We start from the raw sequence: 14,461 nt of genomic DNA on the forward strand, positions 1-14,461 counted from the left end.
GGTCAGCAAAATGGCTGAACAAATGGACAGGCTTGTCACTCAATTTCCATCCAATCCTTTTTTAGGAGCAGCTCCTGTGACCAACCAAGGGTCACAGAATTAACAGGCAACCAAGCCTTAAACCAACAGGGGAGGACACTGAGTCAAATGACAGGAGATGTGTGCCCCGTCCCTGACACGCCTACTAATGGAGAAGCTAGTTCTCAGGCAAAGGGGGACCAGTTGTTGGTTATTAATGATTCTCCTGTTTTTCAGTGTCCATCTATTGCCCCTAATATAGTCGCGGCATCGGAAGTCGTCGGGATTGACAAGCCAGACGGAGCACCAACTTCTAGTTGTGCTTCTGTCTTGAGACAGTCCAAGAATCCCACCAGGGAGGATAAGGGTAATGTGTCCACCACATGCGGTGAGATAAGAGCCAGTCATATGTTATTGAAGGGCCCACAGATCTTCAACCACACTAATTTCATGTGTGAGCTGACTGAATCTGATGGGAGATATTATGCCACGGTGCAGGTGCAGGATGCCAGTGATCTTTCGATTGTCGGCTTAATAGACACTGGATCCCAAGCAACCATCATGTCACAGGAGCATTTTGACAAAGTGGCGAATGTCATGCCCACCAAGCCAAGACTTAAAAGTTTTGACAGCTCATTGATTGGTGTAGGTGGAGACCCTTTACAAGTCATGGGTACCGCCTGGCTTAAACTGAAACTGGGTAATAAGGAACTGAGACACCCCATCATCATTGCTAGCATATCACAGCACCACATGATAATTGGGATGGACTTCCTAAAAAGGCTGAACACCATAGTTGATTGTGTGAACCAAGTCCTGTGGTCACAGGTAAATACCCCAATTAAATATGGGAAACTTAAAACTCCCCATTCCCGACAACACTGCCACCTGGTGGAAGAAAGGCCTGGATCATTAGAAATCCATTTCAGGAACAGCCAACTTCCTGATGTAACGGTTATCAAACCTGATGACTGTAACCCTATCAGAAGAGATGAGGAACACATTTATAGAATTCCCCAAGATAAAATCAAAGATATTTCCCTCCAAGATGACATCCTTACGATATCTTTTCATCAGGAGGATAAACCAAGAAAAGGGGGAGATCACACCCAATTCTTGACAAGTATTGAAAGGGTTAACAGCGACTTGTTTATCCCCATCCGGATAAATGGTCTTAATAGGTCAAAATATGCCAAACTAGATTTGAGACAGGAACACAGCTTTGTAAGCCATGGGTTGATAAAACACCTGACCGAAATGGAAATGATCCGTTTCTCCACACCTCAGCGTCATTGGAATTCAGACTCCCTTGATGACTCTGATGATCACAATTCAATGGCTAGGTGTCTCTTAAACGTCACTGTAGGAAACAAAACAGCCGCCCATGTGTTCCTAGTCTTGGATAATCCCCAAACTAAAATTTATTTTGGCAACGATGTATTACATCGCTTTGCAATGCAAGTCGACCTAATTAATGACTGTTTATGGAGTCGACTAAAGGGGGACCCCGAAAAATACCAAAATCTGGACTTAGCTTTAAAATCCCAGCAACAGATGCCTTATGCTGTTGAAGTCCAGGTAGCCCAAAAGATTACAATTCCTAAGGGCATAAATAATTTCATACTCCCCATCCAAGTTAAAAAGGGACATAGACTGAAGGGGTCAGATGCATTAGTATGCCTCTCCCATAAAATGCAGGGGGAGGGACTGAACATTACACACACGCCCCTAGTCAACACACATCAATCCCCGATGTACATTTACGTACATAATCTGTCCAATCAGGACATCGTCTTACCCAAAGAGACCCTTATTGGTCTAGCGGTAGAGACTGAATATTATACCTTTGGGGTTACTAACCAGGTGATTGGACTCATCCCCGATGAATATTTGTCGGAGGAACAATTAATTGAACAAACATTCCATTCATTACCAGAGGGTATTTTCACCATAGAGTCCATTTATCCATTCGATTCTAAAGATGGCACCTGTCGAATCGAAGAGACATCAATTGTCTTTGATCACCCAATCAAAGAACAAGAGTACCCCAAAGAACCTGGATGGCAGGAGAACACACACACACATCACATACCCAATGACCTCACCACGAAACTTGAAGAGGCATATGAGATAGGTCAGCCGGAAAGCTTTCCTGGATTCAAGGAGTTAGTGGAAGAGATGGTGGCCCTCGCCGACGCGTGTGCCAGTGATCTCGACCGACAATTGCTCCGAGAGCTTCTCCTTGAATTCCAAGAGATCTTTGCCAAGGATTCTTACGATTGTGGGACTACTGACCTACACATCGCTAGGATCCAAACAGATCCAGATGCCCCACCAGTATTCGTAAGACAGTATAGGTTACCATTAGCTTCCTATGAATCTCTAGCTGAGATTATCAGGAAGTTACATGAAAGGGGTATAATTCGGCCCATCCACAGCTCCTACAACCACCCGATCCTGGGTATTTTAAAACCCAATGGACAATGGCGTTTATGCGCTGATCTCCGTCAGCTGAACAAACGTGTGTACATGTCAGGATGGCCGGTCCCATACATAGACCAGTGTCTCGCCCAGCTCCAAGGATCCCAAGTTTTCACAGCTTTGGATTGTGCACAGGGGTATTGGACCATAAAGGTGAGTGAGGAAGACCAATACAAACTGGCTTTCAGTTTTGGGAATCGACAATATTGTTGGGTGAGAATGCCTTTCGGATTCATAAATTCCGGACATGAATTTGCTGTGTTCATGCACAAGGCCATGCCAGACGCCTTCGAAAGGGGGACGTTGGCATATGTGGACGATATCCTGATCAAAAGTACAGATATGACCAAACATATTACAGAACTTCGGCATGTCCTGGGCCAATTAAAAGCAGCAGGAGTTAAACTGTCCTTACAAAAAGCCCAGTGGTGTCGCACGAAGGTAAACTTCCTAGGCCATGAAGTTACTGCTGAAGGTTTGAACCCACAAAAGAAGAAAGTTGAGGCGGTTCTGAACTGTAAAGTCCCTACTAACCTTAAAGAATTGAGATCATTCCTAGGTATGGTAAACTACTCGCGTAAGTTTATTGACAATTACGCTGAGATAAGCAAGCCACTGCTTCACCTACTGAAGAAGGATGTCGAATGGTCGTGGGGTAAGAAACAGGAGGACGCCATGAAGGAATTAAAGGAACGTCTCACACAAGCGCCGTGTCTCGGATATCCCGAAGGGGGTAAAAATTTCTATCTAGAGACAGGGTTTACGCAGGTAAGTATGAGTTCTGTTCTTTACCAGAAACGTGATGATGTCAGTAAGGTGATTGCCTATGCCAGTAAAACTTTGTCCCCGGTTGAAGTAAAGTTCAGTGACTGTGAAAAAGCTCTATTGTCCACCGTGTGGGCATTACAGAATTTTCGCAGTTACATTCAGGGAGAGAGAATCATTGTTGAAACGGCACACCAGCCTTTACAGTATTTAAAGAGTGAACGTATCAAGGGAGGAAATGTGTCTAATAGCCGCATCACTGCTTGGACTTTGTCTTTGCAAGGGTGGCCTCTTGAAATTCGGTACAAACAGAACAAGGAAAGTCCAGTAGCCCAGGGCCTAGCCGAGCTCCATGATTGTTCCGCAACTACGCCTGCTATGGAGGCCCCGGACACTGACTTTCTGGAAGAACAACTGTTCTCTCCCTACAAGGTTTATGATGAAGAATACTGTAAACAGCTGCCGTGTGTATATGTGGATGGTTGTGCTTTTCATCACAAGGATGGGGAACAGCTCCAACTAGTGGCAGGTATTGGAATCGTTTGGACCCAAGGTGTCACCCCAATTTCTGTGGGATACAAACTTGGACCAAAAAGCAGTCAGGTTGCTGAACTTACTGCAATTCTTAGAGCAGTTGAGATGGCTATAGAGTTCAACATCAGAGAGTGTGCCATCATAACCGATTCCAATTATGTCAGGAATAGTTTTGTGGAGTATTTCCCTAGGTGGAAGCGAAACAACATGAACAAGAGTAATCACAAACCCGTGAAACATGGTAAGCTCTTTTGTCACATCGATGAACTGGTAAGGTCCAATGATCTCACCCTGCACTTCAAGAAGACCAAAGGCCACTCCAAGGTTCTAGGTGCCGAGAAAGAAGGGAACGATCTGGCCGATTCTCTAGCCAAGGAAGGGGCAATCACCGGTGAACTGATAGACATTGACCAATTTTTAGGTACCGTACAGATTGAAGCTGTCACCAGGCAACAGGCCAGAACAGCTGGTGATCCGAATGCATTACAGTGGAGTCACGATTCTCCTAGTGAGGATTTAATTACTGCCCAAAAAGAAGACCCAATAATTGGCTTGTTTTATAGTCATATAGAAGATCCCAACCAAAATCCCATAAATAAGGAAGTATATAGTGGGAAGGAGGATTTACGTATCTTAATGAAATCCAAATCCCAATTCTCTTTATACCAGGGATTGTTGATACGAACCTCAAAGGGTGGCGTACAACAATGGGTCGTCCCACTTAAATTTAGAGGTTTGATGCTACAGCATGCCCATGATGCTCCCACTTCCGGTCATCGTGGAGAGAAGATCACGTATGAGATCCTGCGGGATTATGCCTACTGGCCTCATATGTTACGTGATGTGAAGGAATACTGCCAAGGTTGCCTAATATGTCCCCAATTTCAACCTACCAAGCCAACTCACAGAGCACCTCTCCAGAAGAGGGGGATATGTATGCCTTGGTCAGACCTTCAGATGGATTTTATTGGGCCAGTAACCAAATCTTCACGAGGAAATCGGTATATGTTAACAGTTACATGTTTATTCACCAAGTATGTCGAATGTATACCAGCACCAAATAATAGCTCCGAGACATGTGCTGCATTGCTAATAAATCATGTATTTTCTCGTTTTGGTTTACCTCAGAGGATAGAGTCTGATAGAGGATCGCACTTCACTAGCGAAGTGATGGCCAAATTGTGGAAAATTTTGGGGGTTAAAAGGAAATTGCATATCGCCTATCGGCCAGCCTCTAGTGGTGGTGTAGAACGATACAATCAGACCATCGTTAATGTCCTTAAGAAATTTGTTAAGGAAACAGGTAAAGATTGGGATGTCAAACTCCCGCTGGTCCTGATGGCGTTGAGGGCTACTCCGAATACAGTTACAAAAATGTCATCTTTTGAACTGATGACAGGTAGACGGATGGTACTGCCCCAGCACTTATTGTATCGCACTACAGATCAAAATTTGATCAATGCTACCACCACACACCAGTACATAGAGGATTTACGTAAACATCTGCAATATGCTTTTGCCTTTGCCCAGCGAAATTTGGAAAGAGCTGCAACTAGTGCTAAGACATACTATGATCTCAAAACCTCCAAGAAGGAATATGAGATTGGTGACAAGGTCTATCTATACAACTTTGCAAGAGACCAGATCAAGGAACGGAAATTCCTTCCATCTTGGAAAGGTCCGTTCTCTATCATTGATAAAATCTCTCCGGTCGCATATAAATTGCAGGTGACACGGTATGGTGAAATCAGTGATAGATGGGTGCACATCAACCAATTACGTGCTTGCCATCCGAAGTCTCAATTGCAGTTGTTGGAAGACTAAACCCACCAATTCCTATCTGGAGATATTGAGATCATTCTTAAACTTCCTTTAAACATATAACTCATCTTTTGCCTTACAGGATCCAGTAACATAATTTTATGTATATCCCATACTTAAACTGTTCATTTTAATAATTTAGAAAGGAAGGCCCAGACTATGACCAGACCGGCGATCGGAGGTGTCAATGACCGGACCCTAGAAGGAAGCTATAATGTCCTGTGGGAAAGACCAGATGCCAGAGATCGATCCGGAGACGATAACCTGATGTCCCAGGCCACCAAGGGCCAGTCCAGAGGAAAAGACCCGCCTAGGAGACCGTCTAAGAGACCTGTCGTGCGGAGGACCCATGGACCCCAAGGTGGATGTGTCAGGCCAGGCCGGCCTCATCACAAGACCAGGATCGTCATCGGAAGTGTCCATCTAAAGACGCCGAGTCAAGTTGAGGAACAACCAGCATGACCGCTGCCATTTTATCATCGGAAATTTTTTTTTTATTATTTCATTCCCTTCACCGGAGAAGACGAACAATCACTCTAACCCAAAAGCCTCACTCATGTTTTTCGATACAGAAACCCCTATACACGTGCCTGTACCCCAAAAACAAAGGGGGATTTTGTTGTGGGCTTTTGGAATCATGTCAAAAATATGACTTTTATCAAGATATAAGGTTATATAGTAAACAGCTCAGCAGAACCGGATGTTAAGAGTTAATTTTGTCTTGGTTAAACCTTCAAGAATTCTAGTTAAAGAAATGAAGAGAACAGGGAATTAAGACTTTTCCAAGACAATGGGATGTTTGAACTGTCAACAAGGACTATTTGTATATGGAAGTGAGAAGAATGCATCTACAGAAAGTCAAACACATAGGACTCTGACTTGTAAACATTTCAACAATAATGAGACGGGAACTCAACTGTTTGGAAGCTTAACCAAAACCTGTAGAGTGTGATGAACCAACAAACCTCTGAAACTATTACTATCTACTATTGTTCACCAAGGGTGAAAGCATTAACAATTGTTTACTATGAGTCCGATACAAGGGCTAGGCAAACAGAGATTTTTTCCCTACAACAGAGGAAATGTTGATGCTGAAACCAAGGGGTGAAATTCAGGACATTTAAGTTTAAAAGTTCACTGTATATCATTACAAAAATGTACTACAAAAACAGATTATGAATAAGATGTCATAGACTTTAAACACCACTAAATACTCAGCAATGGGAACTATATATCACTAACTTGAGTATTGAGATGATGGGAAGTAAGATGTATTATAAACTAGCATTAGTTACATGTCTTATCAAGAAACAAACAGGATGATACTTCAAGGAGGAATAACCGAATATACACCTATATTCCATGGTCCCTATTTAGAATATCATAGGTATGATCACTGCTATATCTGGATAGAGCCGTATATTTTATTCCTGAAATTACCTGAAGATTCCACCCAAGGTATGAGTCATCTCAAATGCTCACATTGTTCTGTGATACATGACCGCCACCTGGCGGGCAGGTGAGAAATAGCTTATGTACACACATTTCTCAACTAGCCAATCAGGAAGCCTGGTGGGAAGGTATCTTAGAACAATGGACTAGTGGATATAAAAAGCCCATGTGCTGTAACATAAGAAAAAACCTCATGAAAAAGAAGAACCCTCATAAGACCTCATGGAAAGACCTGACATCTGAAGAAGATCTCTGCTGAAATAACTACTCTTCCATCTTTTCAAACTTCCTAAAACTTTAAACCTCTAAACTTATAACTTCCTACATTCTCCCCTATTGAATCTCTCACTTGCCTATATATCAGTCTAAAGGCGTTCCACTGCCAGCTAAATCCACGGGAGAGTTGCCTAGTCTGACGTCCGGGTGTGGTGAGATGTTTATTTGATTTGTATTAATTACTTTCTCTGTTGTGTAGAATCATAAAATTACCTTAGTGTAGTACAACAATATTGGATAGTTAGATATATGTAGTCAGATACTGTGTTACTGTTAAAAAAATTGTTTATTGCCATATTATAAATTTTTCCATATTTCATAATTTATTGAATATTAATAACCAGAGTATCATATATCAAGGGCTTACTTCTTGCAAGCCTATGGCCACGGCATGTAAGAATATAACCTTTGAGATATTCGAAATTATTAATTATTAATAAATTTAATAAATATCATATCATTTAAATTTGTGATTGATGTAATTAGTTAGAGACATTATTAGTGTGTCTTACATTGGTAGGATATATTTTTGATTGTGTGTACCAATATTCATTTATCACCAGTCTTTTGTGTTTTGTGTTAATATATATATAATTTTTGTACATAAATAAATTTTTATATTTATCTATTATAAGGCAAATTTTGTGTGTATGGTACGAAATCATATTGGCTAAAAGAATTCAAGGTATAATAATAAGTGGTGATCAAATTATCAAGGTGTCCAAATTATTGGTTTACTAAATATTTGCCGTATTTTAACGGCTGGAGGCACTGTAATATTTCATCTAAGGGAAAGGGACACGCCCTTTATAAATAATATATATCCTTACATAAACCACCACAACAAGCATTTGACAAGCAGGCGTTTGAGAAGCACTTTTAACGCTCTCCAAATGCTCCCTAAACTCCCCATGCGCATTTTTGAGGTGTTTTACAAATGCCTATAATGAAGTTTAATGGTATTAATGCTCCGCAAACACCTCGTAACCACCTTGCAAATGCCCCACAAACGCCTGCCAGGCTTGGCAGTCACCATAGACTTAAATGGGAGCCCTGAACTCCTCCTGACTGGACATGAGGTGTCAATTTTGCAGTGATGCAACCCTAACACTTCAGTGTGAACAGCACTGTGTGCTGCTATGTGTAGAATTTGCATAGGCATTTGAGGAGCGTTAAAAACACTTCTCAAATGCCTGTCTAGAGCCTGCTAACAAAGCTAGTATAAACTTAGCCTTAGGATATAGGCTCAAACAACTTTTAGGGGTTAGAGTCAAGCATTGGTTAGGCAGATGGATAAGGCTTATGTTAAAGGTTGGATTTAGAGGTTCAATTACAGTTAAGGATTAAAAAGTGACCAATATTTATTAAGGTGTGATTAATTATTTTTGATGAAGGTGAGCTCATATGCAGTACATTTTATTTGGGTCTCAAGCTAATGTTCTAATATTTCTGGCAATAAAACCTCACATGCCAAAAACAACCAAGCCAGTTTTTAAAAACTGGAAACTAGTGTTGTCTAAATCCAATAACAAACATATTAAATATTTCAATTTACAAGTCCTTAGATATTGTGGCAGCATTATTTTTCTTTTTTTTCTCATTCTCACATTGCACAGAGAGGAGGGGCTTTATATTTCATACAAGATAGCTCATTTCAGTTAAGTACACTTGGGTTTTTTTACTAAAGCTGGAGAATGCAAAATCAAGTGCACTTCTGCATGGAAACCCATCAAATTCCAGGTTTTATTGCCAAAGCCTGATTGAACAAGCTGAGGTTAGAAGCTGATTGGCTACCATGCACAGCTGCACCAGATTCTGAGTGAACCAGCTTTAGTAAATCTCCCCTACAGTATATTACAAGGATACTGGATATCAGGATCAATTGCTATACTTCTGTACTTGCAAAACATGTGCATAGTCAAGAAAAGAAAACAAATACACCACCACATCTTGGGAACTAGTAAAATTAATTACTAAAGGAAACAGAGCTGTTCAATTTGCAATTAAATGTGTCCTTACCTTAGTGAATGTGGTGAAAATGCATACTGCAAAAAATACCCAATCAGGTGCAAGAAGAATGAAAAATATTATTTTTGCTTGCAAATGATTTGATGATGGAAGTCAGCAGAGCTTCACCTATCTTCACTACATAAGGGAAAATTAATTTGCAAAGTAAACAGACTATTAACCTTTAGTTAATGATCACCAATATATTATTTTTTGTTACTGGATTTATGTATACAATATGTTAAGTGTGCACAAGTGGTTTGGTGCCTGGGATCATTCTATAGTGTTAGCCTTTTAGGTTTAGGACCTTTGAATAATACTTTAATATTTATTTCAACTTATATTTGAAATCTATATATTGCATTTGTAAATATGATAAAATATGAAAGTACTCAAATGGTATGGTTTAACAATATAGTGAGCATTAAAATATCACATTTTTGGGATACAACTTACTCTTTCTCCTGGTGTACCTGGTAGACCATTAGTACCTGGTTCACCATTACCCCCCTTTTTGCCTTCTTCTCCAGCAGGTCCCGGAGCACCAGCAGGTCCAGCTTCACCCTAAAACAAAATAGGATTAATTTAGGAAATATATATATTCCCTTTTTTCAGCCTAGGGGGAGGTTTGGTGTAGATGGCAATCCTCAGGCCCTTGATTCCAAGCCTTAATGCATTTATTTTACAACATAAGTTATTAAGAAATAGATAAAACTTGTTTAAGTATAAATTTATAACATTTGTTGATATGGATTATGACTGTTATCTATAGTTTTACAAACCTAAGGAAGTGGGGATGGAGACCCACGAAACGAGTCATGATTCAACTAATTGATTTCCCCGATTTGACTCTGATTAAATCTGGAAGCCAAATTATGTTAAAAGGAGGGGAATGTATAATGATTTCACTGTAAAACATATGTAAAGGATTTTTATATACTTATGTTATGCAATATATGGCTGTGAAACTAGTATTCTCAAATCAAAATCAGTTATGTTTTACTGATTTTACAATAAATGATTGGATTTTAACAGTGTAGCATATATAATGCATTATTTGGCACCCATTCCAATATCTGTAAGAAATTGATTTTGAGCTATTAGTGATTTCCATGCAATCCTGGCATCTGGCACGTCTAAGAATTGTGATATAGACTCATACTTACACGTTCTCCTCTTGGACCAGCCTCTCCTTTCCCACCATCTTTGCCACTTTCTCCCTAAAATAATAACAAGAAACAAAAATGTTGTTCTACAGTATAATCATTTCTCTATACAGTATATATATATATATATATATATATATATATATATATATATAGTCTTTGACAGTTGTCACCTAAACAGGTGTTCTCATTGGAGTATTTCCCTTCATCTCCTGCTCTGTTGACAACTGTAAATCTTTGGATTTCCCATTACTTTCTGTCTCTGTGACAATGGCCACTCCAGTTTGTGGGTGGTCTCTTACCATCCTCCATATATGCAGGGTTATTGGCCCTGCATTGTACCTGATGACTTAATTGCGTGGCCATGACTTGGAGCATCTTATAGAAGAGGATTGAAGGGAGCGGTTCCAGAGAGAAGGAGTCTGCCACCACAGATTTTTCCTGATCTCTTAGACCCAAGGAGCCTTTGACTCTTGTAGTGTGTGTGTTGGGGGGGAGGCATTTTTTTAATTCCCAGAGTATAGTAAGTATGAGTGCTGAGAATTAGTATTCCTAATGCCAACTTTGAAATACTTAGGGAAATATTTTTAAAGCAATGAATCTCACATTCATCAATCATTCACTGCAGTTGACTTCTCCAGGAGCAGGTGCTTCAAATACAGTGACTAATTTACCACTGGTAAATATTAATTGAAGGATGCATTTACTGCTATAAAAAAATATGTTCTATAGTCAATTGGGCTTCATGTCCTGGGATATTCTAATAAACCTTCATAATATTATGAATGCATGAATGGATAGGGTTACTTTAACACCCCTTGGCCCATCCTATGAGCAGTTTTTCCAATATTTCCCACTAAAACCTTATCAGGCTTAGTAAATAATTGTACAATTCAAACTTTAGTAAGAAGATACCTTTCAGAAAAATCTGCATATCTTAAAATGTATTCCAAACCTTTTCTATAGAATGGCAATGTTACTGATAATGTAGAGTATTCACTATTAGCATTACTTACCCCAGGACCTCTTAAACCAGGTGCTCCATTAGTACCAGGGGGACCTGGAGGTCCACGAGCACCAGCCAAACCAGGAGCACCAGGAATACCAGCAGGACCCTTTAAAAATAAAGTCAATAAGTCAATCAATTACATCTTAACAGGTCTGTCAATTTATATTGTTCAGCCCCATAACAAAACTATTAAAGAATTGCCTTGCTCATTACATTATTCTTAAGGGCCCATTCACACTACTGCATTGCAGTAATGCACACGGTGGCACACTGTGCATTAATTAGTGCGCCCCGGCGCCATTCATTTAAAATGGCATTACAATGTACTTCCAGAACACTGCAGTATGCTACAACATGTAATCAGCGCTGCTTTGAATTTGCAGCAAGACCTACATTTTTTGTTTTGAGATGCGTTACAGCCCATTAGTTTTGAACAGGCTGTCTAATGTGTCTCAATACACTTAAATATGGGCACTGTAGTGCATGGAGTTTAGGTGTGAATGGGCCCCACAGGTAACCATACTATTTAGACCTATGACATATGAGCTTACAATTAACACTATGCATACTATTTATTATGTAAATAATACATAAAGTTAGTGCCTTGAAACCTAGCAAGGTTAATTTTATAATGAGACTACAATGAAGCTGTTGTTCACTTCACTCATCCAATCCAAGGTGAATCCCTATTTTCCTAATTTCCTGACACATGATTAGAATATTGAAGATTACATATCTTCACTAAGTGGAGAGAACATTGCACTCCTTTAGCTTGTCAACTTTAATGTGTACAATGTACAAACACATTTCTTCTTATTTGACAAAGAGCGCTGATAAAGTTTAATCTTTTCTTTTTGTTGCTACTTTTCATAGTCTTAAATAGATAATATACATGATTTACAATTCTTTAAAAAATTTAATTAAAAAGGTAAGTAAAACATGTTACTAACAGCTTTTGAAATGTTGAAATGAATAACCTTACAGGTTTTAGTACAAATAAAAAAGAAAAGTAATGTAATATTTAAGAGATGCCCTTGTCTTAGTTATGCAGTCCATTGTATTATTTAGACTAATGGGGCAGAGAAGCAGTCACCCCTTTAAATGGCATTGCTTTTTAGTTAAGATATAATGACACTTACAATTTCACCTTTACCGCCAGCATTTCCATCTCTGCCAGGAGGACCCTAAAATATTATTGAATAAATACATTGTTATATATTACTTTTATAATACCAAACTAAATTACATGAATATTTTCATTGAAATTTTTCTTACAGCAGAGCCTGTTAATCCAGCTGGGCCTTGGGGTCCTTGTTCACCTCTAGATCCTGCAGCACCATCAGAACCACGAGAACCAGGAGATCCAGCTTTGCCCTGCAAGATAACATAAAAGGGAGTTCTAGTTTCAAATCAGGATCATTTTGGGGCTATAATAGCCCTGACATATAAAGTGCATTAGACCACTTCTGTCTAAGAGACTAAACATTTTCATCCTTAGTGGTATATTACTGTAAATTTACTGCGGGTACTGCAATGTTGAAATGGATTAAGTGACCCATGTGTAGACAAAGACATGCTAGTGAGGATGCATTAAACTGGCTAACCTGCAACCCACAGAAGCTCACAACATCAGCCTATAAAGAAATAGACAAACCACCCCTTCTAGAGAAGGGAAAATTGATGGAATGACATTCTGCAAAACAGAGCTTTTACATTTTTCTTTTATCTTTTTTTTTTAATTTTAAAGTATGTAATCATGGTTGGGATTTTTTAACATTTCGCTTTTTCATAACATTCCAGAGATTTAAGAGAAGGTCCATAAAAAGTCACATGAACTTTCAGTTTAAATCAGCTAAATACATTCCAGGAGAATAAAAATAAAAGGTGAGGTGTGCTGTCATAAGTTTTTTCTTTAGAAAGAAGCCTCGGCCTGAGCAGAAAAGCCTGTCCTGTGCCAGCATGCTTTAGAGAAGGACCCTTGCTCTTTGTTTGAAAGAAGCACTCTCTCTGCAGAGGTCTGACATGCTCCTATGCTTAATCAAAGCTAGAGCTCTCCAGTCAGTAGGGATTATAAGATTTGCTGATTGCAAAAGTACAACTCAGGCAGGGGTGGACTGACAACTCATGGGGCCCCCGGGCAATAGGGGATCATGGGGCCCCTGTGTCCTTGCCCAAACTCAAAAAAGCCTATGAAAAAGGTACCAGGGGCATCTCATGGAGCCCCCTACTGACCCCGGACCATCGGGCAGTGCCCGAGTTTCCAAATGGTCAGTCCGCCCCTGGACTCAGGAAGGGTCACGTTGGACCTCTGTAGAAACACCACTACTTCCATACAGAAAGCAAGGCTCCCACTCTTCTGAATGTTAACAGGGAACATACTTTTCAGGCTGTGGCTGCTTTAAAACAAAAAAAACTATAAGTCTTTTCACACTTTTTGTTTTAAATCATTTACAAACTAAAAAGTTCATATGAGCTTTGAAAAAAAATCATCCTTTCATACTATAAAAAAAGTAAGTCGCTCCATAAAAATGAATCAGGTGGGGCAGCACAGTAGTTCAGAGAGTAGCACTCCTGTCTGCCTAGAATTAGGGTCCCTGGTTCAGATCCCTGTCACAATGCTATCTTCGTGGAATTTGCATGCACTCCCTTTACCCTAGGCACTCTAGATTCCTCCAACACTCCAAAAACATGATGGTAGGTTATTTCACCCTAATATGCATATGCATGTGAGATAGGTACTTCAGATTATAAATCCCTTGAGGGCAAGGACTGATGTGTATGTAAAATAATGATATGTTAACCACAGCGCCCAGGTCAATTTTCAGCGCTGTCACACTTTGAATGACAATTACGCGGTCATGCAACACTGTACCCATATGACATTTTTACAATTTTTTTCACACAAATAGAGATTTCTTTTGGTGATATGTAA

The 14,461-nt window shown here is 39.8% G+C and overlaps 1 protein-coding gene across 2 annotated transcripts in view; it reads right to left on the bottom strand.

Moving 5' to 3' along the window:
- COL3A1 (collagen type III alpha 1 chain) overlaps window positions 1–14,461 on the bottom strand; it is a 126,984-nt gene that overhangs the window by 42,349 nt on the left and 70,174 nt on the right. For both annotated transcript variants that reach the window (XM_089670019.1, XM_089670012.1), the window contains exons 16-20: window positions 12,805–12,903; window positions 12,669–12,713; window positions 11,537–11,635; window positions 10,521–10,574; window positions 9,811–9,918 (exon numbers count right to left, since the gene is read on the bottom strand). In XM_089670019.1, the coding sequence (XP_089526145.1) occupies window positions 9,811–9,918; window positions 10,521–10,574; window positions 11,537–11,635; window positions 12,669–12,713; window positions 12,805–12,903 (405 nt within the window). The remainder of the gene's footprint in view (window positions 1–9,810; window positions 9,919–10,520; window positions 10,575–11,536; window positions 11,636–12,668; window positions 12,714–12,804; window positions 12,904–14,461) is intronic.

Source organism: Staurois parvus, unplaced genomic scaffold (assembly GCF_062004578.1).
Source record: "Staurois parvus isolate SC_StPar_1 unplaced genomic scaffold, SC_StPar_1.0 ptg000011l, whole genome shotgun sequence".
Taxonomy (NCBI): Eukaryota; Metazoa; Chordata; class Amphibia; order Anura; family Ranidae; genus Staurois; species Staurois parvus.